At 45.0% G+C, this 18,029-nt stretch overlaps 2 protein-coding genes across 2 annotated transcripts in view; both read right to left on the bottom strand.

Moving 5' to 3' along the window:
- MICU2 (mitochondrial calcium uptake 2) overlaps nt 1-8,148 on the bottom strand; it is a 127,853-nt gene extending 119,705 nt beyond the window's left edge. Inside the window, exon 1 of the mRNA XM_077745339.1 lies at nt 7,900-8,148. Within this exon, the coding sequence (XP_077601465.1) occupies nt 7,900-8,109 (210 nt within the window). The 5' untranslated portion in view covers nt 8,110-8,148. The remainder of the gene's footprint in view (nt 1-7,899) is intronic.
- ZDHHC20 (zDHHC palmitoyltransferase 20) overlaps nt 1-18,029 on the bottom strand; it is a 345,529-nt gene that overhangs the window by 209,832 nt on the left and 117,668 nt on the right. The gene's annotated exons all lie outside the window — the stretch shown is intronic.

The following is an 18,029-nucleotide window of genomic DNA, read 5'->3' as shown; positions in this document are numbered from 1 at the left end:
TGTGTATTTTCGGGGCGCCTGGGTGGCTTAGTCAGTTAAGTGTCCGACTTTCACTTAGGTCATGATCTTGCGGTTTGTGGGTTCGAGCCGTGTGTCGGGCTCTGTGCTGACTCCCAGCTCAGAGCCTGGAGCCTGTTTCAGAGTCTGTGACTCCCTCTGTCTCTGACCCTCCCCTGCTCACGCTGTCTCTCTCTCTCCTAAAAATAAATAAAAAAAACATTTAAAATAAATAAATAAAATGTGTATTTTCTGAAATGCAACAACAATTTCTGGTCACCACAAGACTGGTGTTCATATTGGTAATTTTCTCATTAAGAATATAGGCTTTATTGGAAAATTCAAAATGAATGCTGAACTCTAAAAAGATGACTAGTTTAAAAACTGAAGATTGTTTTCAAGTTTCAGGAGCAGAGTCGTATCTTCTACATACAAGGCAGATCCAGAAGGGGTCTCTGAAAGGCTGCCCATGCGATTCCCTTCGGACCCTGAGAAGTCTCTCTGATAACAAGCAGCTAGAAGCCAGTGCTCCTACAGCCACACCAAGCACGAGCTGCACGGAGCCCTAGGGCTCCTGCAACAGGGCACCGCAGCTGAGCGGCTGAGCAACAGATGCACAGGCCGCGGGCCGGAAGCCCGGGCCGTGTCCACGGGCCATGCTCCCTCTGAACGCACTTCTCCAGCTTGTGGCAGCAGAATTCCAGTCTTCACCTGATCGTCTCCCTTCGTGCGCATCTAAATTTCCCCCTTAATAAGGACACCAGTTATACTGTATCAGGGGCCCAGCCTACTCCAAGGTGATCTCTTCTTGATTTTAGCTAATTAAATCTACAACAGTCCTATTTCCAAATAAGGTCATAGTCTGAGGTAATGGAGGTCAGGGCTTCAACACGTGAATTCTGGGGGAACACAATTCAACTCAAGAGTCCACCCTGTGGCCATCCCAAAGTCATGTGCTTTCACACGCAAAATGCACTCACCCCATCCTGACGTCTTCCAAAGTTCTAGTCATCCCAGCAACAATTTTAAATTCAAAATCGCATCTAAATACTATCAACTAAGTCCCAAAGCTCAGCATGTGATCACTTCTGCTGAGACTCAGAGTATGACTTTCTTGGGGTGAAAGTCTACTTGTTCTGTAAACCTCTGAAACTAGACAAGTTATCTGTTTTCAAAACACAATGACAGGAGATGCACAGGACAGACATTACCATTTGAGAAGAGAGATCCAGGACATGGGCCCCTCGCATGTCTGTGATTTAGAGCAAACCAGATTTTACGGTTTGAGTATAATAACCTGCGGCTGGGTGCTTCGTGCTCCTGAACTTCTTCTTCTCTTTTCTGGAAAGAGAACACGCTTGCAGCTGGATAGCTCCACCAACCTGCTTCTTGCCTGTGCCTGAAGACTTGGAGAAGCCCTCCTTTTCCTTGCCCCCTTCCCTGCTCTCTTCAGTCTAACCCTGGCGGCCTTTCTGCAAGTCGGCTGACTGGATGCAGGAGTAACGCACCTCATCTCTTCAGCCAATGGCTGTCTAGCCACATCCTTAGTTTTCTCTGCAGAGTATCCTTCTCATTTTTTATAATACAGACCTGCCAATAACTTTCCCAATCTCTAAATTCTGGTTCTTTTGTGTAAGAATTTCTTTCTTCTCAAATTTTACTAGGTACAGCAAGGAGAAACTGGACCACGACTTCAACACTCTGCTAGAAATCTGTCCACCTGAATAGCCAACTTTATCGCTCACAAGTTCTACTTGTCCCCAAATAGTAGAACACAATTTAGCCAAGTGCCCTGCCACTTTATCACAAGAACTGCCTTTCCTCCAGTGTCCAATACCACATTCCTCATTTCCATCTGAGACCTCACCAGAAGTACCTACAACATTCCAATTTGTGGCAGAGGTCTCCGGAAGACAATCTAGGCCATTCCATCACGTGCCTCAAAACTCCTCCCGCCTCTATCCAGGAACCAATTCCAAAGCGACTTCCACAGTTTTAGATTCTTGTTACAGCAGCATGCTAATTCCCAGCACCAAAATCTGGGGGTTGTCCAGAGAAATGGGGCCCATAAGATACTCATATATCCTGGATGTGTAAAGGAAGAAAGAGAAACAGAGGGAGCAAGGGATTTATTTTAAGGAATTAGTTCATGGGATTGTGGGCAACAACAAATCAAAAACCTGTGGGGCAAGCTACAATTTCTGGTAAGAGACTGGAAATTCAGGCAAGGTTTCTATGTTGCCCCCGGAGATCAAATTCTTTCTTTCTCTTGAAACCTCAGCTTTGTTCTTAGGGCCGCCCAATGACTGGATTACATTCCACACTATAGAGAGTGATTTGCTTTACTGAACAGTGTACTGATTTAAATGTTAATCACATCTAAAAAACAACCTTCACGGTAAAACCTAGACTGATATTTAACCAAACAACTGAGCACCACAGCCTTGCCAAGCTGACACATAAAATTAATGACCACACTGACCTCACTAATTTTCTTGCCATCATTAATGTTATCTGTCTCAATAATGTAAAAATGACAATTTGAACAATGTTTATAACCCTCTTTAATTTTTTTTTACTACATGGAAAATATTCCTTTTTTTACTTTATTTATTTAGAGAGAGAGCCCAATAGGGGGAGGGGGGGAGAGGGAGAAAGGGGGAGAGAGAGAGAGAGAGAGAGAGAGAGAGAGAGAGAGAGAGAATCCCAAGCAAGCTCAGCACTGTCAGCATGGAGCCTGACATGGGGCTTGATCCCACTGAACCCTCAGATCATGACCTGAGCCAAAACCAAGAGCCAGATGCTTAACTGACGGAGCACAAACCTTAATTACTGTACCATAATATCAGGAATTTTATAAAGAGAAATAATTAATTCCACGAGAAATCTCTGGCGGAGAAGGGTCTATCTTGCAACCATGGAAATGTACACTGAACACTTAATGAACACCTTCCAAGTGCCAGGCCCTAAGTTCAGCACTAGGGAGACAATATGAAAGAAAAGCTCCTTTTGTTCAGTCCGTCCATTCGTCGATAACAAATAACTGAAGAAACACAAAGGACACGCTGGACTGTATCAAGTGCCCACATATCCTCACCAAGGCACGTAATGCCAGTATGAAATCTACGTGGTACCCTTCGGCCAACAAGCTCAGCCTCTGTCACTAGACAGCACTGGAGTGACACCGCAAGAAAACAGGCAGGAAGCCCTCTGCCCTTCGCATTCTGAGCTGGAGCCCAGCAGCCCTCACAGCCGAGCCGGGGGCCGTGTCCAGTTGATTCCAGCCGGCGGATGCAGTAGCTCTGGCTACACCCTCAGGACATACACTTCCCGTGAGGTAGGCAGCTTCCAAACAACTGTACAGAGCAGCTTCTGTGGCAGCTTTTGGGGGGTCGGGGGGGAGGCATCAGGCCAGCACACAACCCAGCAGGCACTTCTCACGAGTAGCTCCAGGTCCTACCTCTACAGCAGCCCTGGTCGTGCCCTCAGGCCATATCCCCTCATTCAGTGGGTCGATTCTATAGACCAAATCCAGTCTCCATACACCTTCCAGCAATGACAAGCTTCTTCCAAAGACTAGTTCTGGCCTGTGCCCTCTGGCCAGAGCCACCAATAGTGGTCTTTATATTTCTGTGGTAGCCATGTCCTCTTCAAAGAGGCTAAATCTCAGCCTCAGGGTTGGAGGGGAGTGTTCCCAAATCCTTAGTTCCTTCACTGACTAGTCTTCTTTCGCTCACAGGTGGTGGCTACTTTTTGACACCTGCTACTTCTGGACCTCTTAAAGTCCTTCTCTACTCTTTTAGCAGTCAACCATCTTTTACTAGGTCATTCTTTATATTAAATTTCACCTTTCAAATTACTGGTTTAAATTTCTGTCTCCTAACTGGACCCTGACAGAGATAAATCCAACATTTAATTTCATAATCTTTAACTGTTCAAAACCATTCCAGGAATGTATTAATATTGTTAAAATGTCCATACTACCAGGGCATCTGGGTAGCTCAGTCAGTTAAGCATGTGACTCTTGGTCTCAGCTCAGGTCTGGATCTCAGGGTCATGAGTTCAAGCCCTGGGTTGGGCTTTGAGCTGAAGGTGAAGCTTACTTTAAAAAAAATGTCCAGAGTACCCAATTGATACATATATTCGATGTAATACTTATCAAAATCCCAATGGCATTCTTCACAGACACTGAAAAATCAATCCTAAAATTCTAAAAGATTCTGAAAAGCCAAAATAATCTTGAGCAAGAACAACAAAGCTGGAGGCATCACACTTACTGATTTCAAGATACACCACAAAGCACAGTAATCAAAAAAAATAAATGTGGTACTCCCATAAAAACAGACATATGGAACAGAACAGAGCCCAAAAATAAGAACACATGATGGGAAAGGATAGTCTCTTCAACAAATGGTATTAGGAAAAATGGATATCCATATGCAGAAAAGTGAAATTGGATGCTTATCTCACACCATATATGAAAATCAACTACAGTGGATTAAAGACTTAAATGTAAGATCCCAAACAGAACTACTAGAGGAAAACACAGGGAAAAAGCTTCTTGATAGAGGTCTGGGTGATGATTTTCTAGATATGTGATCAAAAGCAAAAATTATCGTGTGGGATTTAAAAAAAAAAAGCTTATGCAGAGTGAGGCACCTGGGTGGCTTAGTCTGTTAAGCATCTGACTCTTGATTTTGGCTCAGTCATGATCTCACTCATGGTTGTGAGATCGAAACTTGCATTGGGCTCTGCAATGACAATGAGGAATTTGCTTAGGATTCTCCCTCTCCCTCTCTGCTCCTCCCCTGTTGTTTGTGCATTGCTTGCTCTCTCTTAAAAAAAAAAAAAAGGCTTCTACAGAGCAAAGGGAAACCATGGAGTGAAAGACATTACAGAATGGGAGAAAATTTTTGCAAACCATACATCTTGTAAGGTGTTAATATACAAAATATAAATAGAACTCCAACAACTAAATGGCCATAGAAATAAATGACCAGATTAAAAAATGGGCAAAGGACCTGAACATTTTTGAAGACATACAAATGACAAACATATATATGAAAAGACGCTCAACATCACGAATCATCAGGAAAATGCAAATCAAAACCTCCATAAGATATGACCTCGCATCTGTCAGAGTACCTACTACCAAAAAGACAAAAGATAACGAGTCATGAAAAGGAAATGAAGAAAAGAAAACTCTTCTACACTGTCGGCTACAAATGTAAACTGGGACAGCCATTACGAAAAACAGTAGAGAGGTTCCTCAGAACATTAAAAATAGAACTACCGTATGATTCAGCAACACTGCTTCTGGGTATGTATCTGAAGGAAGTGAAGTCAGTATTGTGAAGAGACAGCTGCACTCCCACATTCATGGCAGCATTATTTACAATAATAAATAATTGTCCATCAATGACTGAATGGGAAAGATGTGGTATGCATGTACACACACGCACACACACACGGGTATTATTCAGCCTTGAAAAAGGAAATCTTGCTATCCAGCAATAAGGATGAATATGAACGATATGCTAAGTGAAATAAGCCAGGTACAGAAAGACAAATGCTACAGGATCTCATTTATATGTAAAATCTACAAGAGTCGAACTAATAGAGCAGAACGGTGGTTGCCCAAGATTGGGGGAAACGGAAAGGTGTTGGTCAAAGGGTAAAAGTTTTGGTTAAGCAAGATCAGTTAAGTCCTAGAGATCTAAATACACTATGGCTACTGCAATTAACAATGCTGTCACTATATACTAGAAATTTGTGGGGCGCCCGGGTGGCTTAGTCGGTTGAGCGTCCGACTTTTGCTTGGGTCGTGATCTCGCGGTTCGTGGGTTCGAGCCCTGCGTCGGGCTCTGTGCTGACTGCCAGCTCAGAGCCTGGAGCCTGTTTCAGAGTCTGTATCTCCCTCTCTCTCTGACCCTCCCCTGCTCACGCTGTGTGTCTCTCTCTCTGTCTGCTAGAAATAAATAAAACATTAAAAAAAAAAAAAAAAAGAAATTTGTTTTAGGATAAATCCTAAGTGTTCTTATCACACACATACATATACTCAATGGTAACTAGGTGGCGTAATGGACATGTTCATTAACTTGTTATGGTGACCATTTCATAATGTCTAAAAGAACATCAAGTTGTATACCTTCGGGGCGCCTGGGTGGCTTAGTTGGTTAAGCCTCTGACTTCGGCTCAGATCATGATCTCAAGGCTCATGGGTTTGAGCCTTGCATCGGGCTCCGTGCTGACAGCTCAGAGCCTGGAGCCTGCTTCGGATTCTGTGTCTTCCTCTCTCTCTATCCTTCTCCTGCTCAAGCTCTGTCTCTCTCTGTCTCAAAAATAAACATTAAAAAACTAAAAAAAAAAGAGGCTGAGAACAGAGAGAAACCAATGATGACTAATAAATTGAATCCTTGGCACCAGAAGAACAAAAATGTCATTAAATACCACAAGACAGATCCTCCAACGTACAATCAGAAATGGTAAGATAATGGGAGTTATTGCACCTATTATCTATGTGGCATCTTAATTTAATACAGGTCAAAATTTCATTCATCAATGCTTAATTTTAATTCACAAGACCTGTCTTCCTCTCTTTGCATGTGACCATGCCCTGGGTTTTTCATTAGAAAGGTATAATGGGGGCACCTGAGTGGATAGGTCAGTTAAGTGGCAGACTTCAGCTCAGGTCTTGACCTCACAGTCCGTTGGTTCAAGCCCCGCATTGGGCTCTGTGCCAACAGCTCAGAGCCTGGAGCCTGTTTCAGATTCTGTGTCTCCCTCTCTCTCTGCCCCTCCCCAGCTCGTGCTCTGTCTCTCTCTATCTCAAAAACAAATAAACGTTAAAAAAAAACTCTAAAAAAAAAAAGAAATAAAGAAAGGTATAATGTAGGGGCACCTGGGTGGGTCAGGTCATGATATCTCAGGGTTCGTAAGTTTGAGCCCCTGCATCAGGCTCTGTGCTGACAGCTCAGAGCCTGGAGCCTGCTTTGGATTCTGTGGTCTCTTTTTCGGCCCCTCCCCTGCTCGTTCTCTGTCTCTCAAAAATAAATAAACGTTAAAAAAAATTAAAAAAATTTTTAACATGAGACGCTTTTGAAATAAAGATAAGGTAAACATAACAGAAAGAATACAGCTTTTTATTTCCAAAACAATGCACACACTAAAACTTATTGAAAGTACATAAAATATCTAAAATGTAGTACTTTTTCAAATTTTGATATATTTTACGCGGCAGTCTTGAACCGAAGTAGGGAACTTTTTACCTTGAATACGTGGAGGTTTCGTAAGAAACGTCTTTTGCTTAGTACCACTTAGTCCGCTGAAGGTTTAGAATCCTGTAATGATGTTCCTTACAGTTGATGCTAAAACCTGGAAATTATCAACCGCCTAAACTTTATGGTTGTCATTTTTACGATTAAAAAAAAAAAGTCATCTATTAGGACACCTTCACCACCCTGTACGGAGAACCGGTCGTAAAGGATTTCGTTCCAAAGGTTAACAAAGGTAAGTCTGGGTTGAGTAACGGGGCACACCCCCTGCCGACCTGGGCACCACATCGCCCAGAAGGGAGGGAGAGCGGGGCAAGGTGTAGTGAGACACGCCCACACGGCTCGTCCCAAATTTGCGTCTTGGGCTTTCTGGGTCGGTTTGGCTGCCGCGGGGTTCTCCCCGGAGGGGCCGAACCCCCGTGCTCGACCTCGATGCCCTCGGGCGCGCGCGGCGGGGGCCGCGGCCAGCAAGGGGCACTGACCCCTGTCGGGGGGCTTCCACCGCGGTGCCCGGCCTGGACTCCGGAAGAGGAGCCGGGGCCGCCCGCCCCCGACCTCCACGCTCCACCGCCGGGAATCGGGGGAGGGAGGAGCTTGATCGGGTTGGCGCAAAGGGCTGGTCCCGTACCTGTGCTAAGACGGAGAGGCCGCCTCCGCGCGCCACGCCATTCACGCGGCCGTGGTACCATGCCACTCCTGTGCCTGCCAGGGCCACGGCGGCCACGGCCGCAGCCAAAGGGCGGGGGGCCGGCAGCGCCCGCCGGCCCGCAGAGATCCCACGCCGCAGTCTCCCGCCCCAGGCCGTCAGCCGAGCGCTTCTCACCGCAGCGGCCGCCATCTTTGCGGAAGCGCCCCATCACGAGTCCGGCGCCGCAACCGCCGCCGCGTCTTCGCACGACTCGGGAACTCCCGCGCGGCCACGGATCTCGCGAGATTCCCGACGGCCTCCGTCCAGCCCCTGGAGCCCGCCTTCTGCGGGTGGCTTGCACTTGCGAAGCTGGGAGCGGCGGCGGTAGGGCTTCTCGCGCAAGGGTGCCGGGTAACTGGGAAGTGGTCCGGACGGAACCCAGATCGAGGACGAGATCGTTCCCCTAGTGTGTAGGAAGGTCCCACGACGTTCGTAGGAAAATGTGTCCCGTCACCAGGGAGAAGCCAGTGTTGGGTGCGCGCTGCGGGCTTGCGGGGAAAGCACGGGCGGGTGAGGACAGTAACTGATAAACCGTGTAGTTTGCGTTTCTGGCGGGCCTCATCTTAGGAGTGGAATCCCGTCCCTAAAGAAGCTGGGGCGTGTAACTGAAAAATCTGGCATATTCCTGAAAACCCCATTTGCTCTCAATTCCCCAAGCCTACGCATGTTAAGAATTTCTTAGAACTACTTGTATCCTGTTATTCTGAAACCTACAGAAGCTGCAGAGACTTTTCCCACAGGCCGTTTAAAATAACATCAGTTAGCTCGCCCAGCTTCTAGTAAACAAAAATGTTAAAAAAAAATTTTTTTTTTAATGTGTGCGCGTTCTCCTACTTATCTCACTTTAGTAGCTAAGCAAACTTGAAATGTATTTTTTGGTTGTGGTGAAATGAACGCAACGCCTCCATTGAAAACATTTTTAAACGCACAGTTAAGTGGTGTCAGGGACGTTCGCGTTGTGGGGCAGCCGTCACGACCGTCCATCTCCGGAACTGTTTTCACCTTGCAAAACTGGCCGACTTAAAAAATAGTATCTTCCCCATCTGCCTTGTTCATCCTTCCTATTCTTACGTTCTTGACTGCTCTTTCGTTTCTGCTTAATCATGTCCTATCCCAGCCTGCTCACTTCGACGAGGTATTTTCTTTTCTTTTTTTAAATGTTTTATTTATTTCTAGGAGACAGAGAGACAGCATGAGCAGGGGAGGGTCAGAGAGAGAGGGAGTCACAGACTGAAACAGGCTCCAGGCTCCGAGCTGGCAGTCAGCACAGAGCCCGACGCGGGGCTCGAACCCACGAACCGTGAGATCATGACCTAAGCGAAAGTCGGACGCTTAACCGACTAAGCCACCCAGGCGCCCCTCGACGAGGTATTTTCTAATGAACTCGCAAGCAAAGCCACTATTTCAGGCAATCCATATTTGCCGAATGTTGGATTTAAGTTCTGTTCTAGGCAAGTGTTTGACATCTGTCATCCCAGCGGGGACCAAGCCAGATGCGGCAGGACACCTACCCGGCGTCCCCGTCCTCAGTGATGTTTCCCCCTGTGCAGGCTTGGAAAGATGCCTGAGTCCTGGTGGCTGCCTGGGTCATGATTCAGCTGAGGCACATGCCTTTAGCAGAGGACTTTGTCGTGTAGCTTTCTATCCTCCGTTCTCCGGCGTTTACCTTTCAGAGTGCGTTTACGATAAGCTTGGTTCAGCCTCTGGAATGTTCTAGCCATTCGAAGCTCTGCTTGGCTATGCTGTAACTTAACGGCTAACATGGGGCCAAGGTGCTGACCACATAATCACTGCCGCCTTGGAGTTTGTAAAACGAACCCAGAACAAGTGCTGCGTTAAATCTAATGTGACCACTTAATTCTCAGATCGTTTTTGTCATGATCTGCCCTTAGTTCCTGCTCCCTCTTTCTTAGCCAGCTTGTCCGAATCTGCAGTTGTAGCTTCCTCACTCTTCCCTGGCCGCTGAAACCACTTTCTGTGTGCTTCCCCCCGGCCAGAAGTAAGTAGATGAGACTGCTTGTACCGAGATATGTGAGCCAGACCACAGGGTTAGAATCCTGGCCGAACCAATCACTGTGATTTAGGGCCAATTGCTTAATGTCTCTGAGTCTCCGTTTTCTCAGCGTAAACAACTGTCATGTTTGGCACTGGGGGAGTAGACAGGACCCTCTGTGGAAAATCCACAAAGGCCTGGCACACGCTAGACTCACCACACACGTCAGTTTATCTTCGTCAAGTTTTGGCTTATTCCTGCCCCCTGATCATAAATGAGCTTGACAGAGACCTTGCCTTCTGCTTACCTTATAGCACCATCTTGGTTTTCAGAAACCATGGCTAACATGGTAGTGTTAGCTATACACATACTAATTCCCACTGGTCCTCTACCCATTTGACATCTGTTATGGCTCCAAGCCCCACGTAGGTGCGTATTCCATTGGAGCATTGGGCATATTTGAAGACATTCTATTTGTCCCACCCTTTGACATCCTCCAGGGCAAGGCTATCTTATTTTTCCATTTCCTCAGCACCTAGCACAATGCCCAGCACATATTAGACGTTCAGTGAAAGAATATACGAATAAGTGAAAAAAACCAGATGGCACTAAGGAAACTGGTGTGCCTCTTCCCATTCTTTGAGTATCAAACGTACAGAAATATATAGAATTTATTTTCCAAGACAAAAAGTTCATTTTAAATTATTTTGCTGAAAATCTTTGAATGTACTTGGAAAATCGTGCTTTGTAATTAGAGTTTTTTTCTTTCTTTCTTTCTTTTTTTTTTTTTTGGTACTGTGTGCCCAGGCCTGTAGAACTCTCATTCAGATTTAATGTATTCAAACTTTTCTTTTGCAGAGGAAACAAATTCTTATAATAGAACCAATTTCTAGCCGACTAACCATTCTAAGTATGAAATCTTCCCTGGCAGCTGTTGACATTTGTCTAAGTGCATTGACTATATTGGTCTTTTTAGGCTCCAGCTTTGTTCGTTTCTTCATCACCAGCTGTAGAGAAAAATATACATCCTTGGCTGGGATGTATTTTCAACCATGTAGCTTATAAACCGATCCCCAAATAAAGAACTGCTTCTAAAACTATAAGATCTATGCCGCTTTCAATGATAATTGGAGAAAAACAGAATAGAAACACTAATAGTTCCAAAATTCATTTTTTAAATTATTTTTTTATTTTGAGAGAGAGCACGTGCATGCGCACATGCAGGAGAGGGGCAGAAAAAGAGGGAGAGAGACTTACGTGAGGCTCAAACTCATGATCATGAGGAGATCATGAGGAGATCATGACCTGAGCTGAACTTAAGAGTCGGGTGCCTAACCTGCTGAGCCACCCTGGCATCTCCCCTGCCCCCAAATAACACTTTTAATTCACCTTGTGCCCTTTTTCTGAAAGAGGGACATAAGTTATACGACAGAAAAACTGTTCTCAAGGAACTTTGCTTTTACTGGAGGCCAGGCCTGGATTCAAAACAATGTACGATGGCATTAGACTGTTCCACAGAGGAGGAGTGTGGTTGGCTAGAGCAGTCTGCTAGGGGAGAGAGGAAACCAATTCTGGAACTTGGAAAGTGGGAAAGATTTGCATAGACAGGATCCTCAAGGATCGGAGGAACAGTAGCATTGAGACCATGGGAGAAGACTAGGTACTGTGCTCTTAATGGTTTGGAACAGAGCTGGTGTAGGGGTGACCTTGAGTGGCTTGAGGGCCACGAGGGGTTCTGCGGTATTTCCAGCAACATGTGGACCGGTTGTCAGCTTTGTTGACCTTCTACAGGTTTGTCTTTAGGGTATTTACGTTTTTCCAGTATCTCTGCCCCCAGTCCTCCTTATGCCTGGTCTCTTCCTTTGCACGTCAGGCACACTCTACCCAGTGATTGCCTTCTGCCTGCCCAGATTTTGTCCTGGCCTTTCTCGCCCATTATGCCATCCGCTTCTCTAAATTATTTTCCTTCCTACCTACAATCCAAAGTTTGATTTTCTCTGGGTTGTTGGTCTTGAACAAAAGAGATCAACTAGCTTTTTTTTATTGAAGACATTTATTGGATGTCCGTCTTAAAAGGCAAAAAAATGAATCTTTGTTCTTAGCGTGTTTAGGGAAGGTAAATAAAACTTGCTCTCCTGGGACACCTGGGGGGCTCAGTTTGTTAAGCATCCGACTCTTGGTTTTGGCTCAGGTCGTGATCTCACAGTTTTTGTGTTTGAGCTCAGCGTTGGTTTCTGCGCTGGCAGTAAGGAGCCTGCTTTGGATTTCTCACTCGCTCTCCCTCGTTCCCTGCCCCTCCCCCACTCATGCTGTCTCTGCCTTTCTCAAAATAAATGAATAAACTTGAAAAAATTTTTAAAAAAACCCAAACTTGCTATCCTGATTCTGAAAGATTCCTTACTGTCATATTACAAAATAATGCGTGTCAAGATTATCTTAGGCGGAGGAGAAAAAAATACTGAGGATCTCAAAAGATAAAGAGGGTGGACTTAATCTTATGGCGAAAGAGTAAGTGACATACAGATGGACATGGTAAAGAACGATTGCTTGGAATAGGCAGAGGTTAAACTATATTTATGGTGGATAATTGCGTCGTGAATGGTATGAATCACTCTCAGAGGCCCCAGATGAGTCAAAAGAATGGCTAATTATGTCTTTTGTGTGCATTTTGGGGCTACGGGTAAAAATATCTGGGTATCATGATTGATACCAGCTTGTGTAGAAATAGGTCAAGATTAAATCTTACTGACAGTGAAAAAGCAGCGCCAAGGGTTGCATTTTCTATGTCTTTCAGATCCTCCCCTGCTTCTCGTTCTCTGCCCATCACCCCAGTTTACACTCATTACCGCCTGCTTTGATGATTGCGGTCGCCTCTTACCACATACTGGTGCTTCCAGTCTTTTTCTCCTCTGAAGCATCCCATAGATCTATGTCAGATCAATCTTCCTAAAACACTTCTTTCACCATACTTCCATTAGCTGCGTGATTTAACCTTCCTAAACCTCTGTCTCTTTGTTGGGGAACGAGGAGTTTGGTTTCAGTTTATTTTTCCAGTTCTGAAATTCTCATTCTGTGCCACTCCAAAGTGGCTTTTTTTTTTTTTTTAAATTAAGCAAACTGTATTGAGGGGGAAATACGTGCCAAACTTGGTGTCATACCTTAGAGATGCCAAGACAAATAAGGAACAGCTCTCTCTGTGGTGTTTTGTCGTGGGCGGCGGTCCTGACACATTGGATTGTGGCCCTTCTGCTTAAGGCTTTTTAAAGCATGTTGCCCCCGTTTACGTACATTTGTTTATTCTTAAACCTACACATTTACAACTAAACAATCAAACACACATGGTAAAATTGTAACTGTGAGATAAAAATTAAATAGTATCTATAAAATCAAATTTTAATTTTGTTATTTAAAAAAGTTTTTTTAATGTTTTATTTATTTCTGAGAGAGAGAGAGAGACCGCGTGAGCAGGGGAGGGTCAGAGAGAGAGGGAGTCACAGACTGAAACAGGCTCCAGGCTCTGAGCTGGCTGTCAGAACAGGGCCCGACGCGGGGCTCGAACCCACGAACCGTGAGATCATGACCTGAGCCGAAGTCGGACGCTGAACCAACTCAGCCACCCAGGCGCCCCTAATTTTATTACTGAAGGTGTAACAAATGTTTTGCACTGTCAAAAAAAGTTAGTGTCTAGTGAGATCAACGAGATTAAATTGGCTTCATTAAGTCGGATAATTTTGGTTTAAGTTTTGTGAGAGAAATGCAAAGTTCTGGCATTTTGTTTGGTTAATTTAGATGCTGGTTTTTAATAACTATAAAAACTAAAAAAGATATCTCATAAAATACATTCATTCAAAGGGAGAGAAGGAATGGTTTTTTTTTTTAATTTATTTTTTAAATTTACATCCAAGTCCTTTGGCATATAGTACAACAATGATTTCAGGAGTAGATTCCTTACTGCCTCTCACCCGTATAGCCCATCCCCCCTCCCAGAACCCTTCTGGTAACCCTCTGTTATCCATATTTAAGAGTCTTTTATGTTTTTGTCCCCCTCCCTGTTTATATGTTATTTTTGCTTCAGGAAGGAGTGTGTTATTAACTGAAGTAATGAAATCACGATTCTTGTGTCTTCTTAAGCTTTTTATTCTGAAAAGCTTAAAGTACGTACAAAATTGGAGAGCCTAACGTGATAAACCTCCATGTGTTTCTAACCTACTTGCACAGTTACCAACCCGTTACCCATCTTGCTTCATCTGTATGTGCTCCATTTCCCCCAACACAATAATTCTCAAGCTCATACAATTTTATTCTAAATAATTCAGTATGTATTTTAAAAGATGGCTTAAAAGAAAATCTACATACCAATTTCTTGGTTTTGCATTTCTTAATAGTGTTTGTAATCCGACGGACACACAAAAACGCGCTGAGGAAAAGAGGCGCAAAGATTGCGTAAGATGCTGGGAAGTTAGGTGACACAAGGCAGTGAGAAGAGCATTCTGCGCATGGCGTAACACCGCCCTGTTGTGGGGACAGTGGCCTGCGCTAGGTGATGCGCACGGGTGTGGCGGAACTCCTGAAGTTGCAAATAAGATGTTCTCTGAAAACACATTTATGGAACAGATTGCGTATGCTCGGGAAACTTGTTCATTTTCAAGTCAGTTATAGTATCTCGAAAGTTCTGCATATCTCACCAAGAAAGGAAAATAACACTTTTTCCTCCGTTGCTGCCTTTCAACTGTAAACCACGTATTTCCAGCAAATCAAAGATGATGATTGGAGGCGGCACCTGGGTGGCTCAGTTGTTTGAATTTCAGCTGTTGATTTCAGCTCAGGTCATGATCCCAGGGTCATGGGATTGAGGCCCATGTCTGAGCGTAGAGACTGCTTAAGATTCTCTCTCTCTCTCTCTCTCTCTCTCTCTCTCTCTCAAATAAAAAATGAAACACTAAAAAACATGACGATTGGAGGAGTTAGAGCAGATGTTGCGTACCCAGGTGAGCAAGGGAAAGACTGGGACAGCAGCTAAGAAGTCTAACACAATGCTCTTTGATCCCAAAGTTTCAGTAGAAATTGTCAAGTCCATGACATGGATTCACGTGCATCAGGACATCCAGAATATCTTAGCCTGTCTTCACCTCTGCAGAATAGGAGGGCATTAAGTTAGTGCAGAAGCTTCACTATTTTCACTCTGTCTTAATAAAGCAGAATACAAATTTCAACTTCATTGTGCTTTTCTTTCCCCCAAGAGTAGATCTGTTCGCTCTGTTTTTAGGTCAGGAAGCTCTGTGACTCTGTGGTCGCAGCGCCAGGCCAGGGTGACTTGTGCAGTGGAGGTAGGCAGGGCTGGAGCAGACTCCGAGTTCCTTTCAGAAGCTTCTTTCTCCAGCTGACTGGGTTGCCCTGAGTTCATTTTGTGCGTCAGGGACTCAGAAAAAGCACTTTGATATGGTCACTGGTCAGTGGCTCTCCCAGAGATGAGAATGAGCATTGGGTGTCAAGAAGTATTGGGGCTCTGGCAAGGAGGGTGGGGGTGAGGTGTGATAGGTGCCCTTCCGGTGACTCCCAGGACGCATGAATCTGCACCTGGAACACATGCGGAATGATGGACGGGAAGTTGGTGATCTGCTGCCTGCCTGGTTTGCTGTGAGGTGATGCAGGTGGCCTTCAGGGATGAGGCATTCAGTCTGGCTTACTTCCTGGCAATGACCTTAGTGACCTCTCCTAGTTTGGCCACAACCTTTGGGGTTGGGAGTTGAGGGTGGGAAGAGAAAAGCCTACAAGCCAAGAATTTTGGTTAGTGACAAACAGAGCTGTGCAGAAGCTGGGTGGCTTTTGAGAGCCAGTGGCTCCTGCCATTGACGAGGAACTTGTTCCCAAGTAGAGCCAGTGCAGCTGAATCTGTGAAGTCAAGTGCATCTTCTTTGGGGGTGGGCTTCAGTATGGGGTTTTGGGTATATAGATAGTCCAGGCGGAGTGATAGGGTTGCTTCTGGACCGCCTGGGGTGAAGGGGAGACCACCTGAGGTCTGTCTTTAAGGAGCAGACACATGGCAGATCTGGCCTGTTCCACCGGAGGCCCGAACTTGGACACTAGGCCCTAGTGGGTGATTTGCAGGTATGCTTTGGAGCATACCTTGGCCTTTTCAGGAGCTTGGGATGTTTTGCAGGGCTGGGCTGGCTTAGTGGGTGGGGGGACTATCCCCCTTTAGTAGGGGGGCCTGCGTGGAAGCCACATCGGAATCAAGAGGGTGCGGGCCCTGTGCCTGGGCAGGGGAGGTTCACGTGAGCCCGCTGCCCATTGTTGGGGTAACGGTGAGGAGGGCACCTCCTGCCTGGAACAGGCACTGCCTTATAGCTCCTTCCAGGGCTGGGGCAGGGCCGTGGGCTGCTCTCCGCTGCTCACACGCATCCTCTGTCCCGCGAGCATGAGCCGTGAGCCCGTGTCCTGGGCACGGGCAGTGCGAGGACGCGAGGCAGTCCACGACTGGCACCTCTGACTGCAGGGCCCAAGACCCCGCCCTGATATTTATATCAGTTCCAGCCAACAGTTAGGGGAAGATGGTTAGTTTGACCCCTGAAACCTCTGACTTCCTCGACGTCGTCCACTTGTTCTTTTAAACAAATTGGGTTTGAAACTTGCCAAAAGTGTTCACTTCAAAAATTTTGAAAGGGGTGAGGAGATGGACATCATGAGTGAAGGGGAGTGGGGGGTGCAGGCTTCCAGTTATGGAAGGAATTCGTCAGGGAGATTAAAGGGACAGCATGGGGAATATAGGCGATGTATCCTGATAGTGTTGTGCGGTGGCTCACGGGCCCCGGCTTGTGATGAGCCCAGCCCAACACATACTTGTCGAGTCGCTATGTTGTGCACCTGAAGCTAATACAACATTGTGTCTCAACTGGATCTTAGTATTTAGAAGAGGCTTTTCAAATGGGTTAGAAAATTTTGTGTTCAGGCTTTGTAGGTGTGTAAATAAAAGAGGTCACACGTGCACCATTAGGGGGCAACAAATCACACAGTGATGCAGGCATCTCCGAATACTGGTTTCCAAAATGGACTTTCCAAGCACACGTTTCTTTCAAAAAGCAATCACTTTCTTTGTCAATGTGAAAAACATCACTTTTGCTTTTAAAAGACAAATTAAAAAATTTTTTTTAATTAAGTGTAGTACAGCCACATGTAATACACAGAAGTGGGCACAAAATTGGGAACACATCGTAAAAGGAAGATGTGCAACTCATCTTTCAACCTGACAGATGCTTAAATTACCTTGTTGCCAGTAGCCCAGCAAACCGTTCTGTGATCTAAGAGTTTCAGGATCACTTTCTTCCAGGGGGCGGAATCTCAGCCAGTTGAGACCCAGTGCTCTAAAATGTCAGCTCCAGGAGAGCAGTGCATGTTTCCCGATTTGTGTGACCTCTCTATTCTTGGTGCCCGTTGCAATGCCTTCCACATCACAGGAATCAATAACTACTCAGTAAATCAATGAACAGAGGAGTGAATGAATAGTACTTTAGTCATTTGTGTTATAATAGGAAAAACGAGGATTTTCTCAGTGGGTTTTGGGGCTTCTGTCTTGTGATTAACACATCTTGGAAGGACCTCATGAACATTTATCTTTAAATTTAGTAAAATTTTGTTTAACTACCTGATTGAATATTTCCGAAAAAAACCTTGACTATAGAGGCTTGTGTTCGTGTTCTAGATAGTTTGTTTTGGAATCTTATATTGGCTCTATCCCATTGATAACTAATTATTTCAAGATGCATGATACACTTAGGATTAGGTTCATCATTAATGATAGTGGATATAAATCCATTTTTCAAATAATCACTCTCTTGTTTTCACTGACTCTGATTAGATAGTTGTTTTCATTTCATGATAACGTTGGGAAGGAGAAGCACAAGCCCTGCTGTTTTTACTTTGCTCGCTGGTATTTCACCGTTTTAGTTCTTATGTTCTATTTTTGGCTTTTGCGGGAGTCTTTTAAAGCCAGTTACCCATTTTCATCAGGCTTATTTATTTTTTAATTTATTCATTTATTTTTTTTTTAAGAGAGAGAGAGTGCGGGGGGGGGGGGGGG

This window comes from Crocuta crocuta, unplaced genomic scaffold (assembly GCF_008692635.1).
Source record: "Crocuta crocuta isolate KB4526 unplaced genomic scaffold, BGI_CrCroc_1.0 scaffold258, whole genome shotgun sequence".
NCBI lineage: Eukaryota > Metazoa > Chordata > Mammalia > Carnivora > Hyaenidae > Crocuta > Crocuta crocuta.
This window is presented reverse-complemented; position numbering and strand designations above follow the sequence as displayed.